General features: G+C 50.4%; 1 protein-coding gene across 4 annotated transcripts in view; it reads right to left on the bottom strand.

Moving 5' to 3' along the window:
- parp10 (poly(ADP-ribose) polymerase family member 10) overlaps positions 1-18,998 on the bottom strand; it is a 60,191-nt gene that overhangs the window by 31,212 nt on the left and 9,981 nt on the right. For all 4 annotated transcript variants that reach the window (XM_072508012.1, XM_072508011.1, XM_072508013.1 and 1 more), the window contains 3 exons: positions 18,628-18,873; positions 12,547-12,777; positions 2,941-3,803 (listed from right to left, as the gene is read on the bottom strand). In XM_072508012.1, the coding sequence (XP_072364113.1) occupies positions 2,941-3,803; positions 12,547-12,777; positions 18,628-18,873 (1,340 nt within the window). The remainder of the gene's footprint in view (positions 1-2,940; positions 3,804-12,546; positions 12,778-18,627; positions 18,874-18,998) is intronic.

The following is an 18,998-nucleotide window of genomic DNA, read 5'->3' as shown; positions in this document are numbered from 1 at the left end:
TTCGGCCCATCAGGTCTGCACCAACCCTCTGAAAGAACATCCCACCGACCTCGGCCCAACCCCCTGCCCTTTCCTTGTAACCCCACTTAACCTGTACATCTTTAGACACGAAGGGACAATTTTACCATGGCCAGATTCAATCCCGGCCTCGGGTGATTATCTGTGCAGTGGCTGCACTTTCTCCCCGTGTCTGCGTGGGTTTCCTCCGGGTGCTCCGGTTTCCTCCCACTGTCCAAAGAAGTGCAGGTTAGGTGGACTGGCCATGCTAAATTGCCCTTAGTGACCAAAAGGTTAGGTGGCATCACTGGGTTTACAGGGATAGGGTGGAGGTGCAGGTTTAAGTAGGGTGCTCTTTCCAAGAGCCGGTGCAGACTCGATGGGCTGAATGGCCTCCTTCTCCACTGTACATTCTATGATTCTATGAATCCACTTAACCTGCACATCTTTGCTCTGTGGGAAGAAACCAGAGCACCCGGAGGAAACTCATGCAGACACGGGGAGAATGTGCAAACTCCGCACAGTCAGTCACCCAAGGTCGGAATCGAACCCCAGCCCCTGGCGCTGTGAGGCAGCAGTGCTAACCACTGTGCCTCCGTGTCGTTCCTCCGTTCAACAAGATTGAGGCTTATCTGATTGTGGCCTAAGCTCCACTCTCCTCTCTGCCCCTCTGTAAGGGGAGGCTAACGGGTGGGAATGATGAGATACTTGCCACAAAACCCAGGCTGCTGAAACTTGAGGAAAGCTTGTGTGTGAGACACAGAGAATCACATGAATAATCCAATCGAGAGGTAGACAAACTCAGGAAAGAGTCAATTGGGACAGTGATGTAACTAAAGAAAGAGCTTGTCAAGTAAGCGTATAAACAAACTGCTCAAACATTGTATTGGCAGCAATTCTTGGATCACTCGTGAGGGGGGGGCTTCTCCTTGCGTGCTCCTAATAAAGATTACTCCTTTGACCAAGAGATATGACCCTCCAGGAATTTTCGGGTACAGGGGCAAGCCCTTCAACCTTTCACCCTCATCATCCTTGACCCCCTTGTAGATCAACAATCTGTCTAACTTGGCCTTGAACATATTCAATGTCCCATCTCTACTGTTCTCTGGGCTACTAGCCTCTGAAAGAAGAACTTCCTCCTCAGCTCCATCCTAAATAGGAGACCCCTTATTTTGGGGGTCTGAGCCCCCTAATTCTAAATTCTCCCACGATGGGAAACATTCTCTCTCTGAGAAACAGACCCCCCTCAGAATGATGCATGTCTCAATAAGATCACTCATCATTCTTCTAAACTCCAATGAGTTTAGGCCCAATCTGCTCAACTTCCTCAGACGACAACCCATTCATCCCATGAATCACCTCGCGAACTTCCTCTGAACTGCTTCCAATTAAAGTATATCCCTCCTTAATGAGACTAAGGGGGGGGGGGGGGGGGAGTCTTACGAATGCTCCGCAGTTGTAGCAAGACCTCCCTACTTCCATACTTCATACCTCTTGCAATAAAGGCCAACATTCTATTTGCCTTCATGCTTACCTACTGTATACCCGTCATGCTAATATTTAGCTTTTCTAGCACCCTCGCATTTTCCCACATTACACTCTTCCTGTTTTCTGTCCACTCACTTCCCCAGCCATATCTCTTCACAGATTCTGTGTGTCCTCCTCTCAACTTGCATCCTCACTTATCTTTTTGTATCGTCAACCCCAGTCTGACACCAACACACACAGCCCGTTCATGAACTCATAACAGAAAATTAGACCCCTCGAGCCAGCTCTGCTACTCAATAGGATCATGGCTGACCTGAGCGTGGCCTGAACTCTACTTTCCAGCCTGCCCCTATAATCCTCAATGGTTAGCACTGCTGCCTCACAGCTCCAGGGTCCCGGGTTCAATTCCGGCCTTGGGTCACTGTCTGTGTTCCAAAAGGCATTTGGCAAGTTCCCGCATGAAAGATTAGTACACGGGAGTAAGAAGGCGGCCATTCGGTCCATTGAGTCGGCACCGACTCTTCGAAAGAGCACTCTAGCCATGCCCACCCTGCCCTGTTCCCATAACCTGACCTGCACGTCCCTGGACACGAAGGGGCAATTTAGCATGGTCAACCCACCTAACCCGTGCATCTTTGGACTGCGGGAGGAAACCGGAGCACGCGGAGGAAACCCACGCACACACGGGGAGAACGTGCTGACTCCACACAGACAGTCACCCCAGGACGGAATTGAACCTGGGACCCTGGCGCTGTGAGGTAGTGCTAACCACTGTGCCACCATGCTGCCCCTATGGAGGAAAGTTTAACAATAGTAATTAATGGCTTCAGAATCAAATGAGCTAAGTTAAGGAGGGAGTCAGGTGACGTGATGGAAGGCGGCAGTCTTAGTGACGGTGTGGATAAACGGTCGGAAATTCATCTCGGGGATAGAGTGTACGAAGAATCTGGCTCAGCTTCAGACAGTTGCCAGGGAGAGGAATGGATCTGGTAACTAGGGAACAGGGTGTGTTGTGCGTAACCAACGGGAATGGCTTTGGGCTTCCCAATATTTAATTAGGGCCAATTCCGCTCACTCAATGTTGGACATGGGATGAACAGGCTGATAAGAGAGGAGTGGTGGTCAGGGCACTGGTGATGATAGCCCTGCTCTTCATCAAGATACATCCAGCCTGCAGGTAGGCGGGGACTCCGTTTAAACTCTCATCGGAAAGCCAAACCTCTGACAGCACTCCCTCAGTCACTGCAGTCATTTTTCTGCTCAAGCCTTGGAGTTGGACTTGAACCCAGTGCGTTGTGACAAGAGACAACTGAGCACAGCTCACACAAATAAGAAATGAAACTTGGCTTAGGCTGCTGATGATTACTAGTGATCATTCGCCTGGATTCAGCAAGCATTATTACTGTGGCAAAAGAAGAGGGACAATGAAGTTACATAACTAAAAGAATGACCTACCCGTAGTCCTGCGGTATCACCTTCTAATGGAAAAATTGAAACCTGTTGAGACCCAGCTAGAAAGTCTTGGTAATATTCCTGAAGGAATCTCAATTTGCCGGGTTCCATCCCTATCACGAGATCCTCCGAAACACTATTTTCCAGCAAATCTTTCACCCGTTCCTCGTTTTCAGCTCGGAAACATTTGAGGGAGATGAAGCAGACCTGGTCGCCGACGTCAGATATCCGAGCCTCACAGAACCTCAGTGACGGCAACAGCTTCTCCCAGTCAGGAGCGGTCAGCACGTGGAGCTGTCTGTCCGATATCGAGATACTAAACTGGCTAATCTGCTGCTCAATCAGGTGGGCGACCTGATGGGCGACAGGAACTGAGGGAGCAGTGACCGTCAGCACACCGTCCGAGATGGAAAAACAAGTCGGCAAGCCCTTCTCGCGCAGCACGTTCTGCAAGTGATCCTGAATATCGCCCCTGGAAAAGAATTTTGCCTGGTCCTCACTGATGGGGACATCCACTTGGGCTATCTGGCTCAGGAATTCCAGAATCCGGCTTTTCGTCTTCTCGATCTGCAAGGGATCCGTTCCACGGACACAGACACAGTTATTGGCATCGATAGTCAGGGACAACTCCGAACATTCGTTCCTCAGGTCATGCAGGAATGGGTTGGAATGCAAGATATTCAGCTTCACCTTGTCAGGGACATTTATCACGCTTGTCACTTCGGCCAGCACCTCAGCTTGGGTTTCTACTGTCTGCCTGCCACATTCTCGATCTGTGCTGGGGAGCTGGAGGAAATCGTAATAGGGACGAACGAGCAATTCACGATCCTGCAGTTTCTGGCACTTCTGAAGAACTCGGTCAACAGCTGCAAAACAGGTAAACAACAGACCTCAATAATGACATTTGCTCATCCCGGGCGGGATTTTTGAAACCCGCGCGCCCCAAGAGCGGAGACCCCCGCCCAAGGTCCACGGGCCTGTTGTGTGCAATGGGACGGTTGTGTGGTAGTTCGTGATGCAGGACAAGAAATCCCTGAAGTTGCCCCATATCTAATAAATCCCACCAACCCCCCCCCCCCCGCTGAAGATTCCTAGTCTGTTCAAAATAAAAACAGAAAATGCTGCAAATACTCAGCGGGTCAGGCAGTATATGTGATAAGGCCATTCGTCAGACTCTTCATCAAGTTCCAATAAGGACATAGTCTGCTCCACCACTCGCTGGACAGGTCACATGCACACCAAGGTGTTAAGCTCCAATGGTAACTCTATAATAAGAACTAGGAAACAACCAGCCACCTGTTATATGTCACTTCCTGATTTTTTAAATCTAATCATAACAAGCCCTTCATGTCGATCGCACAAAGTCACACTGATGTCCCGGGTTCCGCATGCAGACAAAATTTTAATTCACACAGGGTCTAAACGGGACAAACCTCACTGCTTGCTATCCCCACACAGAAATGGGAGTAAATCCTCCATTTCAGCCAGTGTGTGACTATTGTTCAGAGCATCGGCAGCCGCAAAGCACTTTGGGACATCCCGAGATGATGTGGCGCAAACTGAAGTCTTTCCAGCCAGTAGCATTGGTTAGTTTCCAACAGAATACTAAGCAGCAAACAAAATATTTTAATTAAAATGTGTTCAGGAGGCAGGGGCTGTTCTTCACTAGCTTGCCAATCCCTGGCTGCCGGGTTCTGGGAATTTGCACAGTGGGGCAGCACATTATAAACCCGTGACTCCATTAAGGTGAGTGTTAATGCAGAGCATTTGAGGTGGTCAACTCCAGAAATAGTTTCTCAGCCATTCAGCGTCTCGAGCTTCTGTACGCTAATTCCACGTGTCTGAGCTCCAGATTGCTCAATGCCTTTGCCTAACAAAGCTTTCGACATTCCAGGGAATGGGTACAAGCCTAATTTATGTGGCCCCTCCGCATAATTTAACCTCTGGCAACATTCACATCGTGTGAGATGCGCAATCAATTACACTCAAGACAAAGTGATTCCATAACTGAAGGCTTTAATCTGCTAGAACCTTTTCCCCAGCAGCTTCGATACAGAAAGTGAAGGCTGCTGGGATGGCACCATCTCTTATACCCCGCCTTCAGGGCGGAGCTACATAATACAGCCAATGGTAGACTCCTGGGTCTAACCAATGGTCATCAGCCTCTCGGGTACCACAATACCTGGTACTACCACATTCACCCCCTGTTAAAAAAAGAGCCCGGCGGGGGTGGTGGCCAGCGTTAATAGTCGCCTTTAGCATGGTATGACCAGGTATGGAGGTACCGTGATGTCGAGGATATGTACAAAGTGTTCATAGTGCAGCAATCAGTCGATCGGGCGGCCTGGTCGTCCTTCTGGAGCGTCTAGGCTTCGCGGTGATTCTGACGAGGGTCCCGGCGGTTGCGACTCCGGGAGCGTGTGTCGTCCTCCCTGGCAGCTTCGTCACCCCTAGGCGGCGCTGTAGGGACAAAAGATTGACAGGGAGGGGGGCGCCTATAGGGGGCGTCGGTGGGTGGTCGGGCCTAGGCAGGAGCGGCGGGAGTACTGACCCTCCAGTGAGGTGCTGTGGGGGAGGTAGGGGTGGGGGCAATGGTCCGGGTGCGCGTGGGGTTCTGGCAGGCGCCAGGTCCCGAAGGGAGACTGTGTCTTGCCGGCCGTCAGGGAACGCCACGTAGGCGTACTGGGGATTAGCGTGCAGCAGGTGGACCCTCTCGACCAACGGGTCCGACTTGTGCGCCTGCACGTGCTTCCGAAGCAGGATGGGTCTGGGTGTCGCTAGCCAGGTTGGGAGCAAGGTCCCGGAGGTGGACGTCCTGGGGAAAACAAGGAGACGTTCATGAGGTGTCTGATTTGTGGTTGTACAGAGCAGTGACCGGATGGCGTGGAGGGCCATCGGGAGGACCTCTTGCCAGCGGGAGACCGGGAGATTCCTGGACCATAGGGCCAGTAGAACGGTCTTCCAGACTGTTCCGTTCTCCCTCTCTACCTGCCCGTTTCCCCGGGGATTGTAACTGGCCGTCCTGCTCGAGGCAATGCCCTTGCTGAGCAGGAATTGACGCAGTTCGTCGCTCATAAAAGGAGGACCCCCTATCACTGTGAATGTATGCAGGGAAACCAAACAGTGTAAAGATACCCAGGAGGGCCTTGATGATGGTGGTTGTGGTGATGTCTGGGCAGGGAATGGCGAATGGAAACCGGGAGTACTCATCAATCACGTTCAGGAAGTACGTGTTGCGGTCGGTGGAGGGGAGGGGGCCTTTGAAGTCCATGCTGAGGCGTTCAAAGGGACGGGAAGCCTTTATCAGGTGCGCCCTCTCTGGCCGGTAGAAGTGCGGTTTGCACTCCGCGCAGATTTGGCAGTCTCTGGTGACTGTCCTGACCTCCTCGATGGAGTAGGGCAGGTTGCGGGTCTTGACGAAATGGAGAAATCGAGTGACCCCCGGGTGGCAGAGGTCCTCGTGGAGGACTCGGAGGCGGTCCACTTGTGCAGTGGCACAAGTGCCGCGGGACAGGGCATCAGGAGCCTCGTTCAGCTTCCCCGGACGGTACAAGATCTCGTAGTTGAAAATGGAGAGTTCTATCCTCCACCGCAAGATCTTGTCGTTTTTAATCTTGCCCCACTGTGCATTATCGAACATGAAAGCCACCGACCGTTGTTCCGTGAGGAGAGTGAATCTCCTGCCGGCCAGGTAATGCCTCCAATGTCTCACAGCTTCAACTATGGCTTGTGCTTCTTTTTCGACCGAGGAGTGGCGAATTTCGGAAGCATGGAGGGTACGGGAGAAGAAAGCCACGGGCCTGCCCGCTTGGTTGAGGGTGGCGGCCAGAGCTACGTCGGACGCATCGCTCGCGACCTGGAAGGGGAGGGACTTGTCGATGGCGCACATCGTGGCCTTTGCAATGTCTGCTTTGATGCGGCTGAAGGCCTGGCGGGCCTCCGTCGACAGGGGGAAGGTTGTGGACTGGATCAGGGGTCGAGCCTTGTCTGCGTAATTGGGGACCCATTGTGCATAATAGCTGAAGAACCCGAGGCAGCGCTTCAGGGCCTTGGGGCAGTGAGGGAGGGGGAACTCCATAAGGGGGCGCATGCGCTCAGGGTCGGGGCCTATGACCCCACTTCGCACTACGTAGCCTAGAATGGCTAGACGGTCGGTGCTAAACACGCATTTATCCTTATTGTATGTCAGATTAAGGATTTTCGCGGTCTGGAGGAATTTGCGGAGGTTGGTGATGTGGCCCTGCTGGTCATGGCCGCAGATGGTGACGTTATCCAGATACGGGAACGTTGCGCGTAAGCCGTACCGGTCAACCATTCGGTCCATCTCTCGCTGGAAGACCGAGACCCCATTAGTGACACCAAAGGGAACTCTTAAAAATTGATAGAGCCGCCCATCTGCTTCGAAAGCAGTGTACTTGCGGTCACTAGTACGGAGGGTAGCTGGTGGAAGGCGGACTTGAGATCCACCGTGGAGACCTTGTATTGCGCGATCCTGTTTACCAGGTCAAATATGCGGGGGAGAGGGTACGCATCTAGCTGCGTAAACCTGTTGATGGTCTGGCTGTAGTCTATGACCATCCTATGCTTCTCCCCAGTCTTTACCACCACTACTTGAGCTCTCCAGGGACTGTTGCTCGCTTCGATGACCCCTTCCCCCAGCAGCCTTTGGACCTCTGACCTGATGAAGGTCCAGTTTTTGGGCATTGTACCGTCTGCTCCTGGTGGCGACGGGTTTGCAATCCGGGGTGAGGTTCGCAAACAGGGAAGGCGGGTCGACCTTAAGGGTCGCGAGGCCGCAGACAGTAAGGGGGGGTATAGGGCCGCCGAATTTAAAAGTCAGGCTTTGCAAATGGCATTGGAGGTCCAGCCCCAGGAGGGTAGCCGCGCAGAGGTGCGGCAGGACGTACAGGCGGAAATTGTTGAATTTCCTGCCTTGGACAGTGAGGTTCGCTAGGCAGAACCCCTGTATCTCCACCGAGGGTGACCCGGAGGCCAGGGAGATCCTTTGATTTACAGGGTGGGTTACAAGTGAACAGCGCCTTACCGTGTCGGGGTGAACGAAGCTTTCCGTGCTCCCAGTCAATCAGGCACGATGTCTCCTGGCCGTTGATGAGGACCGTCGTTGTAGCCGTTGCGAGTGTCCGGGGTCAACTTTGGTCCAGTGTCACCGAGGCCAGATGAAGCTATTGCGAGTTCTGGTCGGGCAGCGTGTAGCCGGCAGTGCTGGGGGCCTGGGGCCCCATCCAAGATGGCGTCACCCATGGGTCGCCCATGGTATCCAGGGATGAAGAAGATGGCGGCGGCAATGGACAAAATGGCGGCGCCCACCCGTCCAGCGTGGAGTCCGGGGGGCAAGATGGCCGCGCCCGTGGCGCTAGGATAGGGGGGTGCCGGTGAGCGCTGGCTGGTCGGGGCCTGAAGGGGGGATTGCCGCGGCAGTCCATAGTCACTGGAGACCGCGGTCACGGCGTGGGCCTGGCAGACCCCCACAAAGTGGCCCTTCTTGCCGCACCCTTTGCAGGTGGCGGTGCGGGCCGGGCAGCACAGGCGGGGATGGTTCGCCTGCCCGCAGAAGAAACAGCGGGGCCCGGCGGCGTTAGCGGGCCGTCTCGCTGCGCAGGCTTGCGGGGTCAGGGGGAAGGTATGAGGGGCTGCCGCTGTGGGGTGCCACGCAGGCCAAGGGGCCGCCGCGCGATCCGGTGCAAAAGACAGCACGTTTTTGTAGGCAACGTCCATGGACCCTGCCAGGGCCCGTGCCTTTGTAAGTCCCAGAGTATCCCTTTCTAGGAGTCTTCGGCGGATATCGGGGGAGCTCATACCTGCAACGAAGGCATCCCTGATGAAAAGTTCCGTGTGCTCGCTTCCCAAAACTTGCGGCAGCCACAGTTTCGGCCCAGCACCAGTAGCGCCCGGTAGAAATCTTCCAACGTTTCCTCGGGGCTTTGCCGCCTAGTCGCAAGCAGGTGACGAGCGTAGACCTGGTTTACAGGGCTGTTGTGTAATGTCCTTCTAGCAGTTCTATAGCGGCAGCATAGTTCTCCGCCTCCTCGATAAGGGGGTAGATCCCAGGGCTGACCCGGGAGCGCAGGAGATGCATCTTCTGTCCTTCCGTGGGGCTGCCTACGGCCGTGTCGAGGTAGCCCTTAAAGCACGCCAGCCAGTGTTTAAAAATAGCAGCAGAGTTATCCGCGTGGGGGCTGAGCTGGAGGCACTCCGATTTGATTCGGAGATCCATCCTTCCAACTTAAATTGTAGCAGATTAAATTGATGCGCATTCAATTACACTCAAGACGAAGCAAAGAAAAGTACAGCACAGGAACTGGCCCTTCGGCCCTCCAAGCCTGCGCCGACAATGCTATCCATCGAAACTAAAATCTTCTACACATCTGGGCTCCGTATCCCTCTATTCCCATCCTATTCATGTATTTGTCAAGATGCCCCTTAAACGTCACTATCGTCCCTGCTTCCACCACCTCCTCCGGTCGCGAGTTCCAGCACCCACTACCCTCTGTGTACAAAACCTGCCTCGCACATCTCCTCTAAACCTTGCCCCTCGCACCTTAAACCTATGTACCCTAGTTATTGATCCCTCTACCCTGGGAAAAAGCCTCTGACTATCCACTCTGTCTATACCCCTCATAATTTTGTAGACCTCTATCAGTTCGACCCTCAACCTCCGTTGTTCCAGTGAGAACAAACCGAGTTTATTCAACCGCTCCTCATAGCTAATGCCCTCCATACCAGGCAACATTTTGGTAAATCTCTGCTGCACCCTCTCTAAAGCCTCCACATCCTTCTGGTAGTGTGACGACCACTATATTGAACACTGTACTCCAAGTGTGGCCTAACTAAGGTTCTATACAGCTGCAACATGACTTGCCAATTTTTATACTCAATGCTTGCCAATGAAGGCAAGCATGCCGTATGCCTTCTTGACTACCTGCTCCACCTGTGTTGCCCCTTTCAGTGACCTGTAGACCTGTACACCGAGATCTCTCTGACTGTCAATACTCATGAGGGTTCTACCATTCACTGTATATTCCCTACATATATTAGACCTTCCAAAATGGATTACCTCACATTTGTCCGGATTAAACTCCATCTGCCATTTCTCCGCCCAAGTCTCCAAACGATCTAAATCCTGCTGTATCCTCTGACAGTCCTCATTGTTATCCACAACTCCACCAACCTTTGTGTCGTCCGCAAACTTATTAATCAGACCAGTTAAATTTTCCTACAAATCATTTATATATACTGCGAACAGCATATACTGATCCCTGCGGAACACCACTAGTCACAGCCCTCCAATCAGAAAAGCACCCTTCCATTGCTACTCTCTGCCTTCTATGACCGAGCCAGTTCTGTATCCATCTTGCCAGCTCACCTCTGATCCCGTGTGACTTCACCTTTTGTACTAGTCTACCATGAGGGACCTTGTCAAAGGCCTTACTGAATTCCATACAGACAACATCCACTGCCCGACCTGCATCAATCATCTTTGTGACCTCTTCGAAAAACTCTATCAAGTTAGTGAGACACGACCTTCCCTTCACAAAACCGTGCTGCCTCTCGCTAATATGTTCACTTGCTTCCAAATGGGAGTAGATCCTGTCTCGAAGAATTCTCTCCAGTAACTTCCCTACCACTGACGCAAGGCTCACCGGCCTGTAGTTCCCTGGATTATCGTTGCTACCCTTCTTAAACAGAGGAACAACATTGGCTATTCGCCAGTCCTCTGGGATATCATCTGAAGACAGTGAGGATCCAAAGATTTCTGTCAAGGCCTCAGCAATTTCCTCTCTTGCCTCCTTCAGTATTCTGGGGCAGATCCCATCAGGCCCTGGGGACTTATCCACCTTAATATTTTTCAAGACGCCCAACACCTCGTCTTTTTGGATCTCAATGTGACCCAGGCTATCTACACACCCTTCTCCAGACTCAACATCCACCAATTCCTTCTCTCTGGTGAATACTGATGCAAAGTATTCATTTACTACCTCGCCCATTTCCTCTGGCTCCACACATAGATTCCCTCCCGTCCTTCAGTGGGCCAACCCTTTCCCTGGCTACCCTCTTGCTTTTTATGTACGTGTAAAAAGCCTTGGATTTTCCTTAACCCTATTTGCCAATGACTTTCTGTGTCCCCTTTTAGCCCTCCTAACTCCTTGCTTAAGTACCTTCCTACTTTCCTTATATTCCACACAAGCTTTGTCTGTTCCCAGCCTTCTGGCCCTGACAAATACCTCCCTTTTCTTTTTGACGAGACCTACAATATCTCTCGTTATCCAAGGTTTCTGAAATTTGCCATATTTATCCTTCTTCCTCACAGGACCATGCCGGTCCTGTATTCCTTTCAACTGACATTTGAAAGCCTTCCACATTCAGATGTTGATTTACCCTCAAACATCTGCCCCCAATCTATTTTCTTTAGTTCCCGCCTAATATTGTTATAAATGGCCTTCCCCCAATTTAGCACATTCACCCTAGGACCACTCTTATCCTTGTCCACCAGCACTTTAAAACTTACTGAATTGTGGTCACTGTTCCCGAAATGCTCCCCTACTGAAACTTCTACCACCTGGCCGGGCTCATTCCCCAATACCAGGTCCAGTCCCGTCCCTTCCCTAGTTGGACTATCTACACATTGTTTTAAGAAGCCCTCCTGGATGCTCCTGACAAACTCTGCCCCGTCCAAGCCCCTAGCACTAAGTGAGTCCCGTCAATATTGGGGAAGTTAAAGACTCCCATCACAACAACCCTGTTGCTTTAACTCCTTTCCAAAATCTGTCTACCTATCTGCTCCTTTATCTCCCGCTGGCTGTTGCGAGGCCTTTAGTAAACCCCCAACATTGTGACTGTACCCTTCTTATTCCTGATCTCTACCCATTTGCCTCGCTGTCCTCTGAGGTGTCCTCCCGTAGTACAGCTGTGATATTCTCCCGAACCAGTAGCGCAACTCCGCCTCCCCTTTTACCTACCCCTCTATCCCGCCTGAAACATCTAAATCCTGGAACGTTTAGCTGCCAATCATGTCCTTCCCTCAACCAGGTCTCTAATGGCAACAACATCATAGTTCCAAGTACTAATCCAAGCTCTAAGTTCATCAGCCTTACCCGTAATGCTCCTTGCATTAAAATATATGCATTTCAGGCCACCAGACCCGCTGTTTTCAGCAACATCTCCCTGTCTGCTCTTCCTCAGAGCCATACTGGCCCTATTCCCTCATTCTCCCTCAATGCTTTCACCTTCTGACCTATTGCTCCGGTTCAGAACTGAGATTGATAGGTTTATTTGACCATACTTTTATTAAATGATGAAACAGGCGCGAGGGCCTCAATTGGCCCCTCTTTCTTTAAATCTACCAAACCAAAGTCTGGGGTTCATGCAATGCCCTTAGCTGCTTGGATCCAAAGTTGATACAATTTTCCTGAATAGTGGGGTTCAGATGATAATCTATCAGCTTTTCCAATAATTCTTTTAAAAATTAAATTCCTCTGATTGGATTTTGTAACCTGGGACTTGAACTCACCACCTGTGAACCACATTACCCAAACGTACCATTTTACCTCACAGCCTGCATAATACGTAAGCTAATCCGTTAGTCAATACCTTCCCATTCCTGGAACACAACGATGGCGGTTCCAGGAGAAACCATGGTAACATCCAGCACGCTCCCTCCGTCGCTGCGCCGGCTCTCGAAGTAAAGGCTTAAGATGTCCTTGTCGTCTGTGGGACTGATGTTCTCCACCAGAATGCGGTCGGTTCGGGGCAGCTGTTCAATGTTTATGGTCGCGCCCTGCAAAGCTCGGCTTCCGGCTTTTCTCTTCATTTTCTCAAGAGCTGGAAAATAAAATTTGAAATGCAGAAAACTTTCCCCAGAGTCTAAACTGACTGAGATCTTATGCCGTGGATGTCAATCAATACCATAACTGGGTGTCTAATACCCCATCACCACTGCCTCCTCCAGTTCGAGAACATTTGGCTATCTCCTCCCTTCCCATTAATGGCAGACAGTAATCTCACTGTGCGGAGAGCCACAAACACAAAGTTGCAGTTTACAGCCATATACTGCGGGGCACAAAGCTGCACACATTTATATCTTTGTCTTGGTAAGATTTGGTGTAATCTATTATAATTAATGCCTTCCTGAAATATGACATACTTGACATCAACAATCAGATACACTCAGGCCTCCGAATCTCCGGATCAAACCCACTCCAGGACTTAGCAACATTCGGAACAGGAGTAGGCCATTCAGCCCCTCGAGCCTGTCCCGTCATTCAATGAGATCATGGCTGATCTGTGGCCTAACTCCATATACCTGCCTTCGGCCCATATCCCATAATGTCGGGATAATGCCAGGGGCTGGTTTAGCACAGTGGGCGAAACAGCTGGCTTGTCATGCAAAGTTCCTCCTGCAGGATGTTTGAGGTGAGGGATGCAGTTAGTGTCCCTGCTGATTTTACCTGCAGGAAGTGCTGCCATCTCCAGCTCCTCCAAGACCGAGTTAGGGAACTGGAGCTGGAGTTGGAAGAACTTCGGATCATTCGGGAGGCAGAAGGGGTCATAGATAGCAGCTTCAGGGAATTAGTTACACCAAAGATTGGAGATAGGTGGGTAACTGTAAGAGGGACTGGGAAAAAACAGTCAGTGCAGGGATCCCCTGCGGTCGTTCCCCTGAGAAACAAGTATACCGCTTTGGATACTTGTGGGGGGGGGGGACTTACCAGGGGTAAGCCATGGGGTACGGGCCTCTGGCACGGAGTCTGTCCCTGTTGCTCAGAAGGGAAGGGGGAGAGGAGCAGAGCATTAGTAATTGGGGACTCTATAGTCAGGGGCACAGATAGGAGATTTTGTGGGAGCGTGAGAGACTCACGTTTGGTATGTTGCCTCCCAGGTGCAAGGGTACGTGATGTCTCGGATCGTGTTTTCCGGGTCCTTAGGGGGGAGGGGGAGCAGCCCCAAGTCGTGGTCCACATTGGCACCAACGACATAGGTAGGAAAGGGGACAAGGATGTCAGGCAGGCTTTCAGGGAGCTAGGATGGAAGCTCAGAACTAGAACAAACAGAGTTGTTATCTCTGGGTTGTTGCCCGTGCCACGTGATAGTGAGATGAGGAATAGGGAGAGAGAGCATTTAAACACGTGGCTACAGGGATGGTGCAGGCGGGAGGGTTTCAGATTTTTGGATAACTGGGGCTCTTTCTGGGGAAGGTGGGACCTCTACAGACAGGATGGTCTACATCTGAACCTGAGGGGCACAAATATCCTGGGGGGGAGATTTGTTAGTGCTCTTTGGGGGGGTTTAAACTAATGCAGCAGGGGCATGGGAACCTGGATTGTAGTTTTAGGGTAAGGGAGAATGAGAGTATAGAGGTCAGGAGCACAGATTTGACGTCGCAGGAGGGGGCCAGCGTTCAGGTAGGTGGTTTGAAGTGTGTCTACTTCAATGCCAGGAGTATACGAAACAAGGTAGGGGAACTGGCAGCGTGGGTTGGTACCTGGGACTTCGATGTTGTGGCCATTTCGGAGACATGGATAGAGCAGGGACAGGAATGGATGTTGCAGGTTCCGGGGTTTAGGTGTTTTAGTAAGCTCAGAGAAGGAGGCAAAAGAGGGGGAGGTGTGGCGCTGCTAGTCAAGAGCAGTATTACGGTGGCGGAGAGGATGCTAGATGGGGACTCTTCTTCCGAGGTAGTATTGGCTGAAGTTAGAAACAGGAAAGGAGAGGTCACCCTGTTGGGAGTTTTTTATAGGCCTCCTAATAGTTCTAGGGATGTAGAGGAAAGGATGGCGAAGATGATTCTAGATATGAGCGAAAGTAACAGGGTAGTTATTATGGGAGACTTTAACTTTCCAAATATTGACTGGAAAATATATAGTTCGAGTACAATAGATGGGTCGTTTTTTGTACAGTGTGTGCAGGAGGGTTTCCTGAAACAATATGTTGACAGGCCAAGAAGAGGCGAGGCCACGTTGGATTTGGTTTTGGGTAATGAACCAGGCCAGGTGTTGGATTTGGAGGTAGGAGAGCACTTTGGGGACAGTGACCACAATTCGGTGACGTTTACGTTAATGATGGAAAGGGATAAGTATACACCGCAGGGCAAGAGTTATAGCTGGGGGAAGGGCAATTATGATGCCATTAGACGTGACTTGGGGGGGATAAGGTGGAGAAGTAGGCTGCAAGTGTTGGGCACACTGGATAAGTGGGGCTTGTTCAAGGATCAGCTACTGCGTGTTCTTGATAAGTATGTACCGGTCAGACAGGGAGGAAGGCGTCGAGCGAGGGAACCGTGGTTTACCAAGGAAGTGGAATCTCTTGTTAAGAGGAAGAAGAAGGCCTATGTGAAGATGAAATGTGAAGTTTCGGTTGGGGCGATGGATAGTTACAAGGTAGCGAGGAAGGATCTAAAGAGAGAGCTAAGACGAGCAAGGAGGGGACATGAGAAGTATTTGGCAGGAAGGATCAAGGAAAACCCAAAAGCTTTCTATAGGTATGTCAGGAATAAGCGAATGACTAGGGAAAGAGTAGGACCAGTCAAGGGCAGGGATGGGAAATTGTGTGTGGAGTCTGAAGAGATAGGCGAGATACTAAATGAATATTTTTCGTCAGTATTCACTCAGGAAAAAGATAATGTTGTGGAGGAGAATGCTGAGCCCCAGGCTAATAGAATAGATGGCATTGAGGTACGTAGGGAAGAGGTGTTGGCAATTCTGGACAGGCTGAAAATAGATAAGTCCCCGGGACCTGATGGGATTTATCCTAGGATTCTATGGGAGGCCAGGGAAGAGATTGCTGGACCTTTGGCTTTGATTTTTATGTCATCATTGGCTACAGGAATAGTGCCAGAGGACTGGAGGACAGCAAATGTGGTCCCTTTGTTCAAAAAGGGGAGCAGAGACAACCCCGGCAACTATAGACCGGTGAGCCTCACGTCTGTAGTGGGTAAAGTCTTGGAGGGGATTATAAGGGACAAGATTTATAATCATCTAGATAGGAATAATATGATCAGGGATAGTCAGCATGGCTTTGTGAAGGGTGGGTCATGCCTCACAAACCTTATTGAGTTCTTTGAGAAGGTGACTGAACAGGTAGACGAGGGTAGAGCAGTTGATGTGGTGTATATGGATTTCAGCAAAGCGTTTGATAAGGTTCCCCACGGTAGGCTATTGCAAAAAATACGGAGGCTGGGGATTGAGGGTGATTTAGAGATGTGGATCAGAAATTGGCTAGCTGAAAGAAGACAGAGGGTGGTGGTTGATGGGAAATGTTCAGAATGGAGTACAGTCACAAGTGGAGTACCACAAGGATCTGTTCTGGGGCCGTTGCTGTTTGTCATTTTTATCAATGACCTAGAGGAAGGCGCAGAAGGGTGGGTGAGTAAATTTGCAGACGATACTAAAGTCGGTGGTGTTGTCGATAGTGTGGAAGGATGTAGCAGGTTACAGAGGGATATAGATAAGCTGCAGAGCTGGGCTGAGAGGTGGCAAATGGAGTTTAATGTAGAGAAGTGTGAGGTGATTCACTTTGGAAGGAATAACAGGAATGCGGAATATTTGGCTAATGGTAAAGTTCTTGAAAGTGTGGCTGAGCAGAGGGATCTAGGTGTCCATGTACATAGATCCCTGAAAGTTGCCACCCAGGTTGATAGGGTTGTGAAGAAGGCCTATGGAGTGTTGGCCTTTATTGGTAGAGGGATTGAGTTCCGGAGTCGGGAGGTCATGTTGCAGCTGTACAGAACTCTGGTCCGGCCGCATTTGGAGTATTGCGTACAGTTCTGGTCACCGCATTATAGGAAGGACGTGGAGGCTTTGGAGCGGGTGCAGAGGAGATTTACCAGGATGTTGCCTGGTATGGAGGGAAAATCTTATGAGGAAAGGCTGACGGACTTGAGGTTGTTTTCGTTGGAGAGAAGAAGGTTAAGAGGAGACTTAATAGAGGCATACAAAATGATCAGGGGGTTGGATAGGGTGGACAGTGAGAGCCTTCTCCCGCGGATGGATATGGCTGGCACGAGGGGACATAACTTTAAACTGAGGGGTAATAGATATAGGACAGAGGTCAGAGGTAGGTTCTTTACGCAAAGAGTAGTGAGGCCGTGGAATGCCCTACCTGCTACAGTAGTGAACTCGCCAACATTGAGGGCATTTAAAAGTTTATTGGATAAACATATGGATGATAATGGCATAGTGTAGGTTAGATGGCTTTTGTTTCGGTGCAACATCGTGGGCCGAAGGGCCTGTACTGCGCTGTATTGTTCTATGTTCTATGTTCTATGTTCTATAAAACATGACCAGCAGCGCGGGTTCAATTCCCGTACCAGCCTCCCCGAACAGGCGCCGGAATGTGGCGACTAGGGGCTTTTCACAGTAACTTCATTGAAGCCTACTCGTGACAATAAGCAATTATTATTAACAAAAAATGTATCTATCTCAGATTAAAAATTAACAACTGATCTGGTGTCAATTGCTGTTTGTGGGAGGAAGTTCCAAACTTCTACCCTCCCTTTGTATTGTAGCAGTGCTTTCGAACATCGCTCCTGAACGGTCTGGCCTGAATTGTTAATCTTTGCCTCCCCCTAGTTCTAGAATCTCCAACAATGGAAACAGTTTGGGCGCATTTAGCTAAATGGGAACACAGCGAGCGCATTTACCCGTGTGCTGTGAGACTTCTTACTGAGCCCACCCAGTCCAGCGCCAGTATCGCCACATCATTATTATCTACAGGCAGAGGTGAATGTGTGGAACGGGCAACATAGGGAGGTGAATAACATGGAATAATTCAAAATAAAAATTGGACCAATGTCTGAGGTGATGTTTGATGTCAGCCTGTGTGTCTTCTCACGACATCCAGATACAGGGGGAGCAATGAAAGCCGTGAGGCTGCGGCTAAGCAGCCAAAGCTCACATTAGTATATTTTTATTGTCTGACTTCTCGAAGTTGGTGAAACACTTCACAGCCATACTCTGGTGTGTGCAAGCTGTGGCTCCGTTGGTAGCATCCCCACCCTTAAACCACAAGGTCCTGGGTTCAAGTCCCACCCCGGGCTAGGCACAAAGTCCAACAGTGGCTACATTTCCAAAGTGCACCTGTGTCTGGTAGGCACTTTAAAATGCTCGGTCGTCGTGAATAAAGAGCTGTACGACTGCAATCCCATTTCTTAGCTAAACACAGGCTGGCTGCTGACAGCAGCGGAATGCAGTCTTTTACTTCAATGTTACACTTTCATGGATGTTGCTGGCAAGCCTGGCATTTACGGGCAATCCCCAGTTACCCAGAAAAAGTGGTGAACGGCCTCATTCTGCAATCGGTTGACATTCTGCGACTTCAGGGGGGGGAAGTTAATACGATAGCGCGGGTAGGAGTCACAAGCATGCCTGACTGGGCACACAGCAAGTTTCCTATCTGCTTTACAACGATTTGATAATTTCACGGCCATTTTTACCGATACCGGTTAATTATTTCCAGATTTCTGTTTCAAAACTGGATTAAAATTCGCAGGCTGTCGATGTAAGATTCACTTTCCATCTCTGGATTATCGGTCCAGGTTTCTGGGTTATTAATCCAGCAACTTTACCACAGCACTCTCAGCCTGATCCATAATCCAAGACTTCTGGAGGAGAGGGAACTAAAAACATCTGTTGCACGTGCACAAGCAGGGGCCCAAACGCTCATGTACACACATACCTTCTGCAGACAGAGCTTCCTTGAAGTGAACAAGTGCTTGTATTCTGTCTTGGCCGTAGTGGACAGTAAACTGATCACTGCTGCAATCAGCGACGCACTCAAGGTAGAGTATTAAAGTGTCATCCATGATCTGTGGCTTCAGTCCCCGGAGCACAATCTTCCTCGGGTCGTTTGGTGGTGGCCTCCTCACCGTCAGCTCGACATTCTGGAATTTATGTCCCGAATTGGACAGGACACGTTGAGCATCTGTATTCAGCATTGAAATTTTATTTTAAAAGGTGGAATAATTCAGGATTGAATTTTAAAACACACAGTAAGTTGATCTGGGAATGAACACGACTTTGAGAGGTTGGTGGGGAGGGGGCGGGGGG

Source organism: Scyliorhinus torazame, chromosome 6 (genome assembly GCF_047496885.1).
Source record: "Scyliorhinus torazame isolate Kashiwa2021f chromosome 6, sScyTor2.1, whole genome shotgun sequence".
Classification (NCBI taxonomy): domain Eukaryota; kingdom Metazoa; phylum Chordata; class Chondrichthyes; order Carcharhiniformes; family Scyliorhinidae; genus Scyliorhinus; species Scyliorhinus torazame.
The sequence above is the reverse complement of the archived record's forward strand: the minus strand, read 5'-3'. Positions and strand labels throughout refer to the sequence as shown.